Source organism: Myotis nattereri (genome assembly GCF_964212035.1).
Source record: "Myotis nattereri genome assembly, chromosome: 3".
NCBI lineage: Eukaryota > Metazoa > Chordata > Mammalia > Chiroptera > Vespertilionidae > Myotis > Myotis nattereri.
In genome coordinates, this window is record NC_138077.1 from 60,459,792 (window position 1) to 60,476,722 (window position 16,931).

Sequence of the window (16,931 nt, forward strand, 5' to 3'; positions counted from 1 at the left end):
TGAAAATTCATGTACTGGAGGGGGGAGGGGTCCCTCAGCCCAGCCTGCCCTCCCTCACAGTCCGGGAGCCCTCAGGGGCGGGAGGCAACCTGGCAATCAGGGGAAGGCGACGCCCATCACAACTCTGCTGCTGCCACTGCCAGCAGCGCAAGCCTCGGCTGGGCCTGGGTGGCTGGGCAGCCACCATCCAAGGCTTGTCTGTGCCTCAGGCCGGCCCTGAGCACCTGGGGGGCTGAGGGAACTGGGGGATGCCTTGCTACACTCCTGCCACCCCAGCGGGGCTGAGGGGACTGGGTGCCACCATCTTGTGGCTGTGGGCGCCACCATCTTTGAGTGTGTGGTAGTCAATTAGCATATTCCATCCTTATTGGCTGTGGGCGCCGCTATTTTTGAGGGCGTGGTAGTCAATTAGCATACTCCCTCCTTATTGGCTGTGGGTGCTGCCATCTTTGAGGGCAGGGCAGCAATTAGCATATTCCCTCCTTATTGGCTGTGGGCACTGCCATCTTTGAGGGCAGGGCAGTCAATTAGCATATTCCCTCCTTATTGGCTGTGGGCACTGCCATCTTTGAGGGCAGGGCAGTCAATTAGCATATTTATTCCTTATAGGCTGTGGGCACTGCCATCTTTGCCATGGCGAGAGGGTCAATTAGCATAGTCTGTCTTTATTAGATAGGATGTGGGAAGTGTTTTTGAAATATTTAATGTTCACTGGAAGAAGTTGCTTGGATGGAGGAGCTTGCAAACTAGGAGTATGAAGGACGCTGTGAGCACTGGGGACTAGGCCCAGGTAAATTCTCTAATTAGAAGGAAATTTGGGGGTTTCACAAAATTACAGAAAGTTGGGGAAAGACCATCCACAGGCCCCCTCCCCCCACCTTTTTTTCAATTTCTGTTCTGCAAGAAAACAAAAACACCAAGGAATTTAAGGTAATCATGTTCTGAGAGTTGGGGAACCGTTTTTCTGCCAGGGGCTGTTTGAATATTTATAACATCATTCTTGGGCCTTACAAAATTATCAACAATCAGCCTGCTATGTTTGGTCAAACATTTCACTAACTCACCCCGAATGCCTTGGCAGGGCCAGACCAAATGGTTTCCCGGGCCTTATACTACTAGTGGGCTGGGCGTTCCCCGCCCCTGCTTTAAAAGTATACCTGTTGGAAGATAGTCAACAATATTGTAATACCTATGTGTGGTGTCCCATGGGCACTACATTTATATGGCTGATCACTCTGTAATTATATAAATGTCAAATCTCATTGGTTTGCACACCTGAAACTAATATAATATTGTACAACTGTAATTGAAAAATAAAAGGTTATTTTTTTTTTAAAAAAAGTATAGCTATTGAGGCAATGCCCAGAGATTCTGCTCAGATTTTTCTGGGGTGGAGCTTAGTGGCAGTATTTTTCAAAGCTCTCCAGGTGATTCTAATGTGCAGCCAGAGTTGTGTGTCACTGTCACAGAGTTAAATCCCTTCTATTGGACTACCAATGAGCTGGAGAGGTGACGAAAACACCCACCTAGAAGGAACACACCTTTGAAGTGATCTGAAGAAGAAAAGCCACAATCTACAGGGCTCAGCTAGGCACCTGGAGATCTGGTTGGGGTCCTGACTGCCTGCCATGCTCATGGTGTGGCCTTGGTGAGCTGTACCCTGGCTGTCGCAGGCTGTTTGGGGGCCGAGAAGTCCTGCTCCTTCCAGCAGAGACTTGTCTTTCCTGAAAGCACAGTGAATGTGCAGCCCTGCAGCCTGAGAAATGTTTTCAAACCCGAAACTGATCTGGTCACACTCCTGTTTAAAACTCCCAGTGGCTCCCCAACCTGGATCTCAGGATACAACCAAAATCTCTAACCTTCAGGGCCTTGCTTGGAGTGGCCCTGACTTGCCCTTCCAGCCTCCTCACATGGGGCCTTGACCCCCTCCTGTCCCTTCCCAGGGCCATAGTCTCACTAACCCTGACTTGAGCAACTCCTGAGAATCTTAAATCTCTACTCAGCCCTGGCTGGTTTGGTTCAGTGGGTAGAGTTTTGGTCTGCGGACTGAAGGACCCCAGGTTCGATTTCCGGCCAAGGCACATGCCTGGGTTGCAGGCTTGATCCCCAGTGTGGGGCATACAGGAGGCAGTCAATCAATGATTGTATCTCATCATTGATGTTTCTATGTCTCCCTCTCCCTTCCTCTCTGAAATCAATAATAATAATAAAAATCTCTACTCAAATATGTCCTCACACTTGGTCAAGTGTCGCCTTACATGTTTGCATAGCATCTGCCCTTGACAGTTGTGCACTTCTACCCTGGTATGTGTGCACACTGGTCATTTGCCCGTTTGTGTGCTTTCCATTCTTCTGCAAACCTTATTTCTCAGGCTCCTCTGCCAGCAGGTTCCAGGGAGAATCTAGCTCAGTTCTGTGCTCTGCCAACACCGCCCTGACTTTGTCCCTCTAACCCTGGGGTGGGATGGCTCCTCCTGTGGCTGATTTCTGCGTTGCCTCCCATCCTTTTGGGTTTTCAGGTCTCCCAACACATTCATAATCAGTTCCCTGAGTTAAATCCCTTCTATTGGACTACCTGGCTTGGGTTCTGGTTCCCAGACTGGACCCTAACTGAGATGCTGTTTTATCTGATTAGTGAGTGTCTTACTCGTTTGTGAGTAACAAACCAATTACTTTTTGAAGAAGCATGCACTGCTGAGGTCCTTTTCCCTGCCTGGCTTGTAATGTCCTAGAGTTGAGGTCCTCTGCCCTCCCATCTCAAGCCTGGTCCCAACCAGCGGCTAGGCCCAGGTGTGACCACAAAGGAAGGAAACGCTCAGCCCTTGTTCCAGTAACTGGCACCACCCAGCATCAAGCCTGCTGGCCCTCCCTTTGCATTCATTTGCTACCTGACACTGCCTGCAATTCTGCTCTGGTAACTCACCCAGCGCTGCTCCCCTACTCAGGAGTGGGTGCTTCCCAGGCTCCGGCCAGCCCTTCCTAATGGCTGAAGTCCTCCTACTTTAGACATCCCTGATGCCCCCTCCTGGATACCTGAGCACTGCTTCCTATCAGGGACACAATGTCTATGTTTTTATCACCCGTTGGGACACCCCAACACTGCTGCCTGCCTGCCTCATCTGCTCCTGTCTGAATGCAATATGCTTGAACCCAGTACTGACCCTGAACCTAAGACAGTTGCCCAGTATGTGTCTGGGGTAGATTCTACCCTCACCCCCAGCCCCAGCCCAGTGGGCTCGGCTCACTCACCAATGATGACACAGTGCCTATCTTGGGATGTGTGTGTGTGTGTGTGTGTGTGTGTGTGTGTGTGTGTGTGTGAAATAAAACTATGCCCTAAGGAGAGAAGACAGCCAGCCGTGAGGGACACTTACTTACATGGTGATCTTGCCTGAGGAGGTGGCATTGCTGCTAAAGAAGGTGACCACGATATGGGTGTCCTTGTTTCTTGGCTCCTGCAAGTTAAACTCCACAAGGGTGTGATGCGCTAGGAAACCAAAGTAGAGCAGACAAGTGAGCTAGAGGTTGGTGGGTGCAGTGCCCAAAAAGCCCCCAGGAGAGCACAGCAGTGCGATTAGAAATCTCGGCCCTACGTCTTTGTAGCTGTGTGACCTGGAACAGATTACCTGTCACTGCAGATCCTCAGCTTCTTCGAGTATAAATTGAGGAAAATAAAATAGATCCCTCACAGGTCTCAATGAGAATTAAATGAGTGACTACATATAAAGTCCATAGACAGTGCCCGTGCTTCAGAAGCATTCAATCCATGTTAGTTTTTATTATTACTTGCAATGCTAGAATGTCCCACTCCACCCTGTTTGGTGATGTTATCTGGTAGTGTGATTTTAAAAGAACCAAAAAGAGTATCTCTTACACTAAATAATTAAATCACAAATATAGTAAGGCCCCTCCCCAACCCCACCATTCATATACACAGTGTCGGGGAGCAGAGGGTGCCTATGTGGCATCTCCCCCTGCCAGGCAGCATGGTCACTGGGGCTCTCAAGGCTGGTGTCATCGACACGGACTGTGTGAGATGCCTGGCTCACGGCAATACCCCTGTCTAAGTCATTGAACCTGCTAGAACCTGCTGTCCCTCTGGCAGGAGAGGTTAAGGAGTGCAGCCTCCCTAACACCCCACTATTTTCTTATTAAGAGGTAGGCCCATCTGGTGGCATTTTGTAGTAACTCTGGTCCTGGAACATTTTCACAGACTCCTTTGGTGACTGGGACATAGCTGGAGAAGCAGTCCTTCCCTTTTCCCCTGCCTGTGGTCCCCCCAGGCTCATGGGGTTAGTGACAGGACTCAGGAGAGATGCCAAGAACTCACCAGAAGAAAAGACAGCACTACATGCTCTCCCCCACCCCCATACACACACCCAAGAAAGTGCCACACCCCCGCCATCTCTCTTTCTCATTTGTTTACTATGGGATGTAGATTGTTACGGTGATGGACAAGGTTGAACTGAAGTGGATAATTGTGATGTGAGAAAATAAGCTAACTTACATGAGCCTTAGGAATTTAATTATACCACTTCTTTGCCAGAAGTTATCATTGATCAAGAAAGTTTCCTAAGGTTCTGCTTCTCCCTGCTCTACATTATCTGGAAGGCCCAGGAGGACCAGGTCTGCTAACGTTGAGTCAGTGGGAACCAATTTGCATAGGAGTATGACATGGGAAGCAGCACACAGAGCCCTGGATGGTTGATCAAGAGACGGGATACAAGGCCCAGCCCTGCTGCTTACCTGCTGTGTTGCCTTGTCTAAGTCACTGAACCTCTCTGTGCTTCATCTGTAAACAATAACTCCAGCATCACCTCATAGAACATGACGAGAATTAGGTAATAGAGAAAAGGTTCTTCTCTATTACCTCATTTCATCTATCTAAAGAAGATTGTTCTGCCCTGCTGGTGCAGGCCTGGCAGGGGTATAGGGTAATCCCTGTCCTGGTAGGCACTGCTGAGCCCAGCCCAGTGCCATGATGGCCTGGGAGTGGGTGAGAACAGGGAGCTGCCAGCTGCCAGCACCACCTGCACTACCAGGTGGAAGACTATACCCCGAGGGAATGGAAGGTCCCAGCTTGAACACTCAGAACAGAAGCCTCAAAGCACAAAGGCAAAAAGGTTTTCCTGAACAGACAGGACCATGCTTCTGGGGGCATTAGGAGGAGGTCTCACAACAAATTTAAAACAGAAAAATTATGGCTACATGAATCTGCCTCAGTAGCGACCTTCAAATGCCTGTAATCTCCTTGTGCTCCCTGTGCAGACAGGGAGGAGCCAGTTCAGGTGGCCCGGAAGCCGACTGGGAAATAGAACTGGACGTCCGCTCCCCACAGCACTGCCTCCACCGCTGGACTAAGCATCCTCTTTCAGGCTGACCTCCAAGGGGTGCTGAGGACAGGTGAGTAGCTGAGAAATACAGCTGTAAAGGGCAGGTTCTCAGAAGAGGAGCCAGGAAACAAGTGTGGAGGCAGGTGGCATAGGAAGAGTATAGATTTTGAAGTCAGAAGGCCTAGAGTTGAATCCTAACTTTTTCACCCAGCTATGTAGCCTTGGGCAATCACTCAGTCTCTCAGAGCCTCCCTTTCCTCACACCTACCTCTCAGAGTTGGGTTATCAAGGGAGCTGATACATGTGAAAAGCCCACAGTTAACTCTTGTAACCTATTTCGTTCCTAACAGGGAGCCATGAATTCTCTCTGGAATGAAATTGGAAACACCTGCATCTACTTTCCCAAATTGTCTGATTGATAAAGGGAAGGGAATTATTAATTATCGGGTTCTAGTCACTGAGCTACTAACTTTCCATATACTATTTTATCTGTGTAATTGGTTCTTCAAAGTAGATACAGTACAATTATTGTTCCCACTTTATACATAAGGATATAAGTTCAGAAAGATTAAGTAACTTGCTCCTGGTCACACAGCTGGTGAGTGGAGAAGTTGAGATTCAAATCCTGGTCTGTAAGACCACAGAGTCTGAACTTTGATCTCTCTATCACACTGCACCAGACCTTCTAGTACCAGTAAGGTATGGCCACAAAGATCCCTCCAGCAGCCAGACACAGTTGATCAGAACATCAGTTAGAATTAGCATTAGGATGATAAATTTATCATCCTAACCCAGCCTACTTCTGTTCTGTGCACACAATAAACCAGAAGAGATCCCAGGATAAAAACACAAACCAGGAAGTAGGGTCACCCTAGTTAAGATGCAAATCATATAGGGAAAGATGATGTTTCAGCCTACAATGTAATTCATAGATTCTAAGGCTCACTTTTCTCTCACATTTAACATCTTTATAATCACTGGCACCTTAGCTTCAATGAAATCCTAAGGTTAGAAGCAACAGTGAACAGTTGGGATCTATGAATGGGCATCACCTGCAGGAAGGAAGAAGCCAGAAGTACATTCGAATACCACTCTAGAGAGAGCCCACACTGGAGGGGCAGATTTGGGGGTAGCTGAGGTGGGGGACTAGGATCAGTATATAAATAGGAAGATTCTCTCAAGTCCTCATCCTTAGTAGAGTAATGGGTTAAACCGGCTCTGAAAGTTCTGGTTCTAACTGAGACCAGTAGTGGCTGTGCCCCACCCCTCCCATGACATCTTTGCCCCAGTCCTTCACCTCCCACCTTGGCTACCAAGCTGGGCTGGACACAGCCCAAGCCAGAGCCCTGGACTCTGCCGGACAGCACACTGGCAGACCTGAGCTGTGCATTTTATCCCCCAACTCACCACAGTACGGAGCCCTGGAAGTGGTTAGGAGGTAGACTTTCACTTCCTTGGGAAGTGGCTCTATCTTGACACCGCCTTGTTCCACCAGCCCTAGATGTCAAGAAACAAGGACAGCAGAGTCCTGAGATGGCCATTTCAGAGTCCATGGCATCCAGCCACATATTGATTAATACATGCACCTATTCATTCTGCAAGCAACCACACTGCATGCTCATTACATGCCATGCCCTATGGTGAGTCCCAGGACACATGCAACTCAGACCAGCTGCGGATAAACACACAAGTAAACAGGAAGTTTAGATCACCTGGCCCATTCTCAGGAGGTATTTCTAAGAAATTTGAAATTATGACTCCTACTTGCAAAACAATCTACATGACAGTTGTTTAATGGCGTTTACCTCCTGGGTAGTAGGAACACAGGAAATATTTGAGCTGAATAGTGGTTGACAAGTAGGGAAGGGCCGAGAGTACAGTTTCAACAAAGGCACAAAGAGTAAGGAAACATACAATGCTCTCAGGAGTACAGTAGTTAGCATCCCCGGGGTTGTGCCATGTCAGTGAAAGTGCAGTGAGAGATGAGGCTGTTGTGAGAGAAGTGGTTGTTACACCAGCCAGTCCGTCACATCTGAGGGAAATCATGACATATGCCCAACAAGTAGGCAGTAATATTGATTTGCTTTATTGTGGGAAGCTAGCCTTACTTTACCATTTTGTCAAGATGAAATCAATTTCATTCATGTGAGCAATGCCAGGCTGTTGTAGCTCTGAGCCAGGGGTGGGAAGTGGGAGAGAGAGAAAGGGGAAGGAACCATTTACACTCCCCAGAGTTTTTCCTGAAGCCCTTCATTCTGGAAGAAAACCCCAGGATGTTTTCAGCAATGATCTGCACAGGTGAGGCAACACCAGATCCCTCAGCCTTTCCTGAGCCCTTCTCCTCAGAACGGCCTGGATCATCCAGGAACGTGCCTGAGCCGGCCAGCAATTAGGCACCCCTCCAGCTGGCACATGGCCACCACAGCCTCATACCCTGAAAGTGGGCCATGTGTGCCAATCTTGGGGACTTCCCCCACAGCACCTTGACTTAGGGACTACCAGGAATTCAAGAATGGCTGGACCAACTCAAAAGACCTTTGTCCAGCATCCAGTTTACAAGTGGAGTCAGAGGCTCTGGAATACAGCAATGTTTCCAGAGAGCATCCTGAGGCTGGTCCTGCAGGGGATGGGCTGTGTGCATGGTAAGGGTGTGTGCAGGGTGAGTATGGGATCGGGCAGCAGTATAGAGAGTGAGGGATGGGACACCAGGCCAAATGACACCCTCCAGGTTAAAAGAGGCTGAACACCCCATCGATGAAGTTTTCTTTATCACAGTCGGGTAGATTTCTTGACCATCGATCAGGACCTAGAGCGGTGACAACTAACAATACTTGGACTTCCCCCAAACTGTCAAAGAAAACAAAGAGGTAGCACTTACCGATCCTTGGACAGGAAAGCAGAAAAGGATTAAAACAATCCAGACAGTGTCCAGCAAGGAAGGCCTTGTAGCTACCACAGGGAAAGGCCATCAGAGGACAGAGATTCTCCAGGGCGCTGATGTAGAGGTCCACAGCCCTCATATGATCACAGATCAGATAACTATAGCCTGAACAGGGGAAAGAAACACAACCACATTTTCAATGAGAGGCAAAGGGAAACTCTCTCATGCTTCTTACCATAACTCTATTGAATTTTCTATTCCCGTAGGCTATAGATACATAGGATGTCCCCTGAGCCACATTTAAAGAATATGAATAGACATGGTTACTGCATTCTTTCTTTCCCTTTTCATTTTACAAAGATACTTATACTGAATCTATGGGAAAAATTGTTGAATTTGAGACCCATTCTTCTGTGATCATGTTAATTCTCTTTTAGAAAACGAGAGCATACAGACTTGGCAATTCTAATCCCACTTCTCAAAATGGATATCTTGTCGGCACATTTTACCTTCATCATCACTCACACAACCAATTTTTTACAAAAGAAAAATTACAATCTCATTAAACCCAACCCAGTAACAAGACTATCAAAGGAGTCAGTAGCAAGCAGTTCATAGTCAACCTCTGAAGCCAATGTGCTGGGGTTCACCTGGCCAACTGACTGATATGCTCGCTTTGCCAAATGTCCCAATTTATCAAAAACTCGGTTTTTTATTGTTATTGTTTACTATTTAAAATTTTGCAGTAACTCATATTGGATGAATTGGCTGGGGCTAAAAGGTCTGTAGTTTGCCAAAATTTCAGGGTTCAGGCATCTTCAAATCTCCCTTCATCTTGGGACACCACCCCTCCAACCCTGAAATCAGCAACCAAGTTTGAGCTGTGTGCTGATTCCCCGCTTCCCCAGCCCCCGGTTGGGATGCTGTATGGCCAACCTCCTTCTAGCTGCAACAGGGAGCTGGGAGAGACAAACTAAATCCTTCTCAAAGTATGCTATGAAGAATAAATGAGAAGTGGCCAACTAAATGCCATAGAAATTTTCAAAAGCCATTAAAACCATACTATCCCATCTGATCAAAATTGCCAGGAAATATATAAGTTGGAAAATCAGTAAATTTGATTAGTAGTTATTCAATACAATGGTCAAAATAATGCTTAAAATGAAAATGTCAAAAATTTGGTAAAGCAGGAAGAAACTATAAAGACAGTCAACAGAAATGAGGATAAAATTCCTATATGAAATGCTGATAGTTTGACTATATTCATAAGAAGAATATAAGAAGACTAAACAACCTTTAATACTTAACTTGTGACAAATTTAATGTTTTTAAAATGCTAAGAATATATTCAATGAATATGTGTATATTCAAAAATAACATTCATAAAAATATACTTAGAAGAGAAGAAATGTATGTTTATTGATGTACTCAAGAAGATTATCTCAAAAAGAGTTTTGGAGGACTGTTAAATTTAGTAAGTTTGGGAATATGGTCACTCAGTGAATTGATCCTTTGGCTACCTAGCTTTGGGCATGTTGGTCTACTTCTTCCACAACTAGGTCTGTAAAGAATGTAGCTAGTGCGAACTCTTGCCACAAAGCAGGACCCAAGAAGAATAGAGATTATTGCCTTGAGTGATGTCATATCATGGCAGTGCCTAAGAAGTGGGGAGGGCAGTGTATGTATGGGGAAGGCTTTCAATTTTAGTCACTTCTCCTCAGAATTCCTGGGCTCCAAAGACATCCACTCAATAAGTGCTGAGTAAGACATTATGGGACATAGCAAAGGATACTGGAAGGAAGACCTTCCGTGGCCCACACTAGCAGACTCAACACAAAGGGTATTGGTGACTTCTGGCCTCTGGGGAAGCCAAACACCTACTCTCTGAGGCTTTCTGACCTGCATGAATGAAGGTGGGACACCCAGGTTGGTCTTGGCCTCCGTTGACAAAGTAGTCCACATGTCCAACAGGAATCCGAATACCCAAGTCTGAAAGGAGGCAGAAGCCCGTTACCGTCTTACTGCAGGGGCATATTGCCCAGGTCCCACAGCAGAGTCCACTGGCAGCAGAGCCTGAGGTGTGACCTTATGAGCCCACCTACTCTGTGTTCTGAATGAGCACCCACCTTACTCCTACCTGCTATGAGAATGCAGGACTAACCCTTACGTTTCTAAAGAGGGTTTTCTGAAAGGAAGCACAAAATAAATCCATAAGATGCTCATATTTGCCTAATGAAAATCAAGAAAACTATCCCTTAACATAAATTTTAATAAATCAGTAAGTGTTATAAGCTTGGTAAGTTTCCTTGTGGAATAGTTTCTATTTTATTTTAAGCAATAGTTCAGATATATATGTTTGGGGCCACATTTGCACATTCTCCCACATATTTTTGTGCTCTCCTGATGGAGCAGAAATGTGACCTGGCTATAGAGAGAGGAGTTTGAGAGACTATACACCTCATTTCATCATCATGACCATGTCTGATCCCTCAGACTGGGTTGGATCCAGCTACTAAAGACACAAATTTTCTCCATATCATCTATCATTATTGTAAGCAATTGATTGTGTATTATTTGTTTAATGCCATCTATTCAGGTATTAAGCAATGACCTAGGAGTTATTCTTGATTCCTCCCTTTCTTTCATTCCCTACATTTATCCCATCACCTGTCTGGTCAGCTCAAAATATATTCAAAAATATATTTTGAATCTTTCTACTTCTCTCTGTCTCTACTGCCACCACCCTTGCCACCGTCATCTCTCACCATCACCTCTCAGTCTTACTGCAAACACCCTCTAATGTGCCTCCAGGCTTCTCTTAATGCTCCCCTGCAAGTCCATTCTCTGCTTAGTAGCCACAGTAATCTTTTAAGGATATTCAATCACCTCCCTATTCTCTCTCTCTTTTTTTTTTTTTCCGCCCTATTCTCACTGATCATACAAGAATAATTAAACTCCTTGCCATGGCAAGCTGGTTCTGCTTCCTCCTCTTCAACCTCACTCAGTGCCTCCCTCACTGCACTTTGCCCTGCCCCCACCCATATCCAGGCTTTCACTTTGGCTATCTTCTCTCACTAAATTGGTCTTCTCCCAGCTCTTCTCGGGGTTGGTTCATTCACATCTGCAAAGTCTCATGTCAAATATGTCTTTGGGTAGACTGTCCTCAATAATTCTACTTAAAGTAGACAGTCTACCCAAGTTACCCTCTAACTCAGATCCTTCTTTATCATAATCACAATGTGTAACTACCTTGTCTGTTTATTTGTATGTAAGCTCTACACTAGCAGGGCCTTTACCTGTCTTTTTTCTGCTACATCCTCAATCCAGCAGAATACCTGGCACATGTGAGTACCTAATAAATACTTATTGAAGGAATAAATGAATGAATGTTTGCCCAGTTAACCTGTAACTTCCACATGGGCAGGGCTTAATTTACTGTATGTCTGTTCACTGCAGTGTTCTCAGTATCTATCTGTGAGATGAAGGAAGGAGAGGTTTGAACACTATAATTGCATGGGTTTTGTCTAGAATCATCAATCTGTTAGTCTTGGATGCTAAAAGAAGACTTCTGAGCAAAGGGAATGAGACGTGGACATCTCTCACATGAACTGCACACACTTTGGTAGGGACAGATACTATTTCTTCCTTTACCCATCATGCTGAGCACAGAGCCTGGCACAGATTCATGACATTTGATAGGGAGTTGAAATGAGGAGGAATGCCCACTCCCTTTCTAACTGGTCAGAAGAGCTTAATTTGGTCATAGTGGATTCAGAGTTGGGATTTTTTCCTGGGCCTGTCACTACTGGAGAGGGGACTTTTCACTCTTCACTGGGACTCATCCCCTGGAGGCCTGAAAATCTGTCCCAGGAGTAAAATGTTCCATTCCCCCCGGGCCAGGCACAGTCACCCTGAAAAAGCAGCATGACTTTCCCATATGTCAGCCAAACAGCAGTGCCCACCCTGGCACTACGTCAACACAGGGTTAGTGTTGAGTCAAAGAGTGAGACTGGTCCATAATTGAAAAAAATCTCCGGCCTGCTGCTAGCTAAAAATAAAACCATTCATCTCAGTGCTACGAAACTGAGAGAGCCTGCGGGATGCTGGGGAATGCCTCACTGTGCAACAGAAGTTCAGCAGGGGAGGGAATCTGCCCATGGCCACCCAGAGATATGGCAACCCCCTAGCCCTTACCCTGTGCTCATTCCCCCACCCCAGGAGGAACTCCCAGCTCACTGTCGGTGTCTGTGTGGATGGCTTCCACGAAGAGGGCATCTCCAGCATCCAGGCGCTCCTCCAGGCTGGCTCTGGTATACTCTGGTCCAGCAGGGTCCAGGCCTACAAGGACAGACTGATGGTAAAGACCCCCTTTCCCCTCAACCACAGGAACCCTCCCAGATCCACCACACACCTACCTTGACAGCCCTTTTGGTTCAGAGTCCCCCAACAAGAACCCACGAGTGGATAACTAACTCAGAAGTCCCATACCTAGGAACCCCTGTTCTGCTGTCTCTAACCTCTTAATGACCCAAGTCTCTGGCTTTATAATAAGCTTAATGACACCAACCATTTGTTAATGTGAGTGATATTAATCCTCATGGAGTAACAACAATAGTATAATTTTTGAGCAGTCACTATGTGCCAGGCCATCTGCTGAGCAGTTTTACACACTCTAGTGCGGGAGGCTGAGTCCAGCAGGTCATAATAAATGTGAAAAGTCCTCAAAAGGCTAGTGGGCTTTGATATTCAGCAGGGCTGAATATCAGCATTATATTACCCTGCTGCTGGCCAAACAGCTGAGGGCAATACCCCTAACCCAGCAGTTCTCAACCTGTGGGTCGCGACCCCTTTGGGGGTCGAACGACCCTTTCACAGGGGTCGCCAAAGACCATCAGAAAACACATATATAATTACATATTGTTTTTGTGATTAATCACTATGCTTTAATTATGTTCAATTTGTAACAAGGAAAATACATCCTGCATATCAGATATTTACATTACGATTCATAACAGTAGCAAAATTACAGTTATGAAGTAGCAATGAAAATAATTTTATGGTTGGGGGTCACCACAACATGAGGAACTGTATTAAAGGGTTGCGGCATTAGGAAGGTTGAGAACCACTGCCCTAACCTGATAATCCCTTATTGTTTACCAAACCTTACCTTTGATATGTATGTTTGCTTTGCTAAAGGGAAAAATGTGTAAATAAAAAGCCATGTCCGAAATCGGTTTGGCTCAGTGGATAGAGCGTCGGGCTGCGGACTGGAGGGTCCCAGGATCGATTCCGGTCAGGGGCATGTACCTGGGTTGCGGGCATTTCCCAGGTGGGAGATGTGCAGGAGGCAGCTGATCCATGTTTCTCTCTCATTGATGTTTCTGGCTCTCTGTCTCTCTCCCTTCCTCTCTGTAAAAAATCAATAAAAAAATATGTTAAAAAAAAGCCGTGGGTCCAGAGATTTGGAGAGCCACTCCACTAGAGAGCTGGTTTCCACCTGGCTTTCCCCATGCATTCCAAATTTATATTTCTTGTCTAGTATATCCATTTATGTCACAGCCCCTTCTCCAGATTCCTGAACCCTTGCTGCAAAAAGACTGCGGCACTCTAGTCCTCACAAAAACATAATGAAGGAAATATTACTATCCCCATGTCTTAGTTTGGACCCCTTGCTCTCTCCCTCCCAAAAAGCAGACCCTGAGATAAGAATTCAAAAATTCAAGCAGTGACTTCCAATCAAAATGATGGTATACATAGATCTGGTAGTCACATTCTCCCACAACCACATCAAAATTACAACTAAAATACCGAACAACCATCATTCAGAACTATCTGAAATCTGGCCAAACCTAAGTCCTACAACTAGAGAATTAAAGAAGAAGCCATTTTGAGACTGATAGGAAGGGTGGAGGTGCAGAATGGGCTGTGGAAGTCTGCATGAGGAGCAAGGGATCCCAGCCCCACACCAGATTCCTCAGCCCAGGGTTCCAGTGCCGGGAAGAGAAGTCCCCATAACTTTAGGCTGTAAAAACCAGCAGGAATTGTAGCCTGGGGGTCAATTCCTTCAAGTGACGCCAACAGCAATCAAGGATCAACTACAGCAGGACTGTGCACACAGCTCACACAGGGGCTCATCTAGAGTGACCAGCTCAGATGACTGGGAAGGCTAGGCCCTACAGGATATCTACTACACAAGGCCACTCTACCAACTCAAGGAGACATAACAGCTCTACCTAATACATAGAAATAAGCACAGGGAGGCAGCCACAATGCAGAGGCAAAGAAACATGTCACAAATGAAAGAACAGAAGAAAGCTCCAGAAAAAAAACTAATTGAAATGGAAGCAAGCAAACTACTAGATACAGAGTTCAAAACATTGGTTATAAGGATGCTCAAGGAACGTAATGAGAACTTCAAAGAACTTAGTGAGAAAATCAAAGACATGAAAAAGGACCAGTCAGAAATGAAAGATACACTAACTGAAATGAAGAATAATTTACAAAGATTCAACAGTAGAGTAGAGGACACCAAGAATCAAATCAATAATTTGGAATATGAGGAAGCAAAAAACACCCAATCAGAAGAGCAAAAAGAAAAAGAAAAAAGAACCCAAAAATATGAAGATAGTATGAGGAGTCTCTGGGATATGGGGGTGCCAGAAAGAGAAGAGAAGGAGCAAGGAATTAAAAACCTACTTGAAGAAATAATGACAGAAAAATTCCCCTACCTGATGAAATAAATAGACTAACAAGTCCAGGAAGCACAGAGAGTTCAAAACAAGAGGAACCCAAAGAGGCCCAAACCAAGACACACCATAATTAAAATGCCAAAGGTTAAAGACAAAGAGAGAATCTTAAAAGCAGTAATTCAAAAGCAGTTAGTTACCTTTAAGAGAGTGCCCATATGACTGTCAGCTTATTTCTCAACAGAAATTTTGCAAATCAGAAGAGAGTGGCAATATATATTCAAAACAATGAAAAGCAAGACCTACAACCAAGATTACTCTAGTCAGCAAAGCTATCACTTAGAATTGAAAATCAAATAAAGAGCTCCACAGACAGGAAAAAGCTAAAGGAGTTCATCACCACCAAACCAGTATTACATGAAATGTTAAAGAGTCTTCTTGAGGAGGAGGAAGAGGAGAAGGAGGAGGAGGAGGAGGAGGACGAGGAAGTAGTGCTGGAAGCTAATTCCAGCAGGTCATAAATGCAAGAAGTCCTCAAAAGGTTGATGGGCTTCTATATTCAGCAGGCTGAATCTTATTACCTGCTGCTGGAATAGCTGAAAGCATTTCCCCAAACCTAAATATTTGCAAATATTATTGCCTGTGCCTGACAGCTGAGGGCAGTTCCCCAACCTGACTATGCCTACTGTATACCAAATCTTACCTTTGATATGTATATCTGCTTTGCTTTAGGGCAATTTGTGTTAATAAAAAGCTAGGGGTCTAGAGATTCAGAGAGCTTGGTTACTGAAGTTAGGTGGTCTCTGGCTCCCCAAAATGTCTTCCAAATTTATATTTCATGTCTAGTTTATTAATTTACTCACAGCCCCTTTTCCAGATTCCTGAACCCTTCTAGATGCAGGGAAACACCCCGGCAAGAAGAAGAAATATGAACAATAAAATGACAATAAATACATATGTATCAACAGTTGAATCTGAAAATTAAAATGAACTAACAAAGAATCTAATGAACAAAATAAACTGATGAATAAAATAGAACCAGAGGCATGAAAATGTGGAACAGACTAAAGAATCTCAGAGGGAAGGGGGGAGAAGGGATGGGAAGAGATTTACCTAAGAGCTTATATGCATATATACATAACCCATGGACACAGACAATAGGGTGGTGAAGGCCTTGGGTGGGGCAGGATCCAGGTGGAGGGGGAAATGGGGAAGGAAACTGGGGGGATACCTGTAATGTTCTCAATAATAAAAATTTAAAAAATGCAACTGGCTTATTTGAGAGATCACAGAAAGCTAGTGAGGGAGTGGAAAATAGAGTGATAGAAGGAAGGACATTTTTTAATGAATGGAGTATCACTTTGGGCAAGTAGGTCTCATTCCACTGGGGCTCCTCTGACAGGCTTGTAGAACATGACTCAGAGTTGTTCCACTGGATGGTAATTTCCACACAACTCTAGCCCCTAATCAATTAACAGTAGTTCCTGAAGCATAAAGTATACTGCACTTTTGCAAGTATTTAGCATACTGTTTAAAGGTGATTTCCACAGTGGACCAAGAAGATATGAGCTATTAACCTAAAAATGAAAGATCTTTCGAAGTGAGAGGCAACAAGCATTTATTTGATATGAAAAAGAGTAGCTATTCAGAACCACTGATTCAGGCAGAAATCTACATAATGTTCTGATTAGGACACAAAGCAAGGGATAGTTACAAGAAAGGGAAGAGGAACCATTACATCACTGGAAGGAAGGCATTTCTATTGATGCAGATAAGCTAACATAACGACACTAATTCTAAACAGTGTTTCTAATTCAGTCCAGTAGTCATCAGCTGGTAGACATAATACTTACTTTCCTTTATCCTTGCCAACTGTTCTTTGGGACACAATGTTGCTTAAGGCCCAGTCCAAAGGTTATTTTGCCCTGTTTTAGCATTCCAAAGGTTTTAGGCATAAGATGTGCAAGGCAGTTCTTCTAGGACAGGGGTGGGCAAACTTTTTGACTCGAGGGCCACAATGGGTTCTTAAAC

The 16,931-nt window shown here is 45.1% G+C and overlaps 1 protein-coding gene across 1 annotated transcript in view; it reads right to left on the reverse strand.

Annotated features, from left to right (window-relative positions):
- PLA1A (phospholipase A1 member A) overlaps positions 1-16,931 on the reverse strand; it is a gene marked incomplete at its 5' end in the record, with an annotated part of 38,796 nt that overhangs the window by 6,317 nt on the left and 15,548 nt on the right. The window contains 5 exons of the mRNA XM_081086898.1: positions 3,379-3,487; positions 6,741-6,830; positions 8,212-8,379; positions 10,114-10,203; positions 12,451-12,552. Of these exons, the coding sequence (XP_080943024.1) occupies positions 3,379-3,487; positions 6,741-6,830; positions 8,212-8,379; positions 10,114-10,203; positions 12,451-12,552 (559 nt within the window). The remainder of the gene's footprint in view (positions 1-3,378; positions 3,488-6,740; positions 6,831-8,211; positions 8,380-10,113; positions 10,204-12,450; positions 12,553-16,931) is intronic.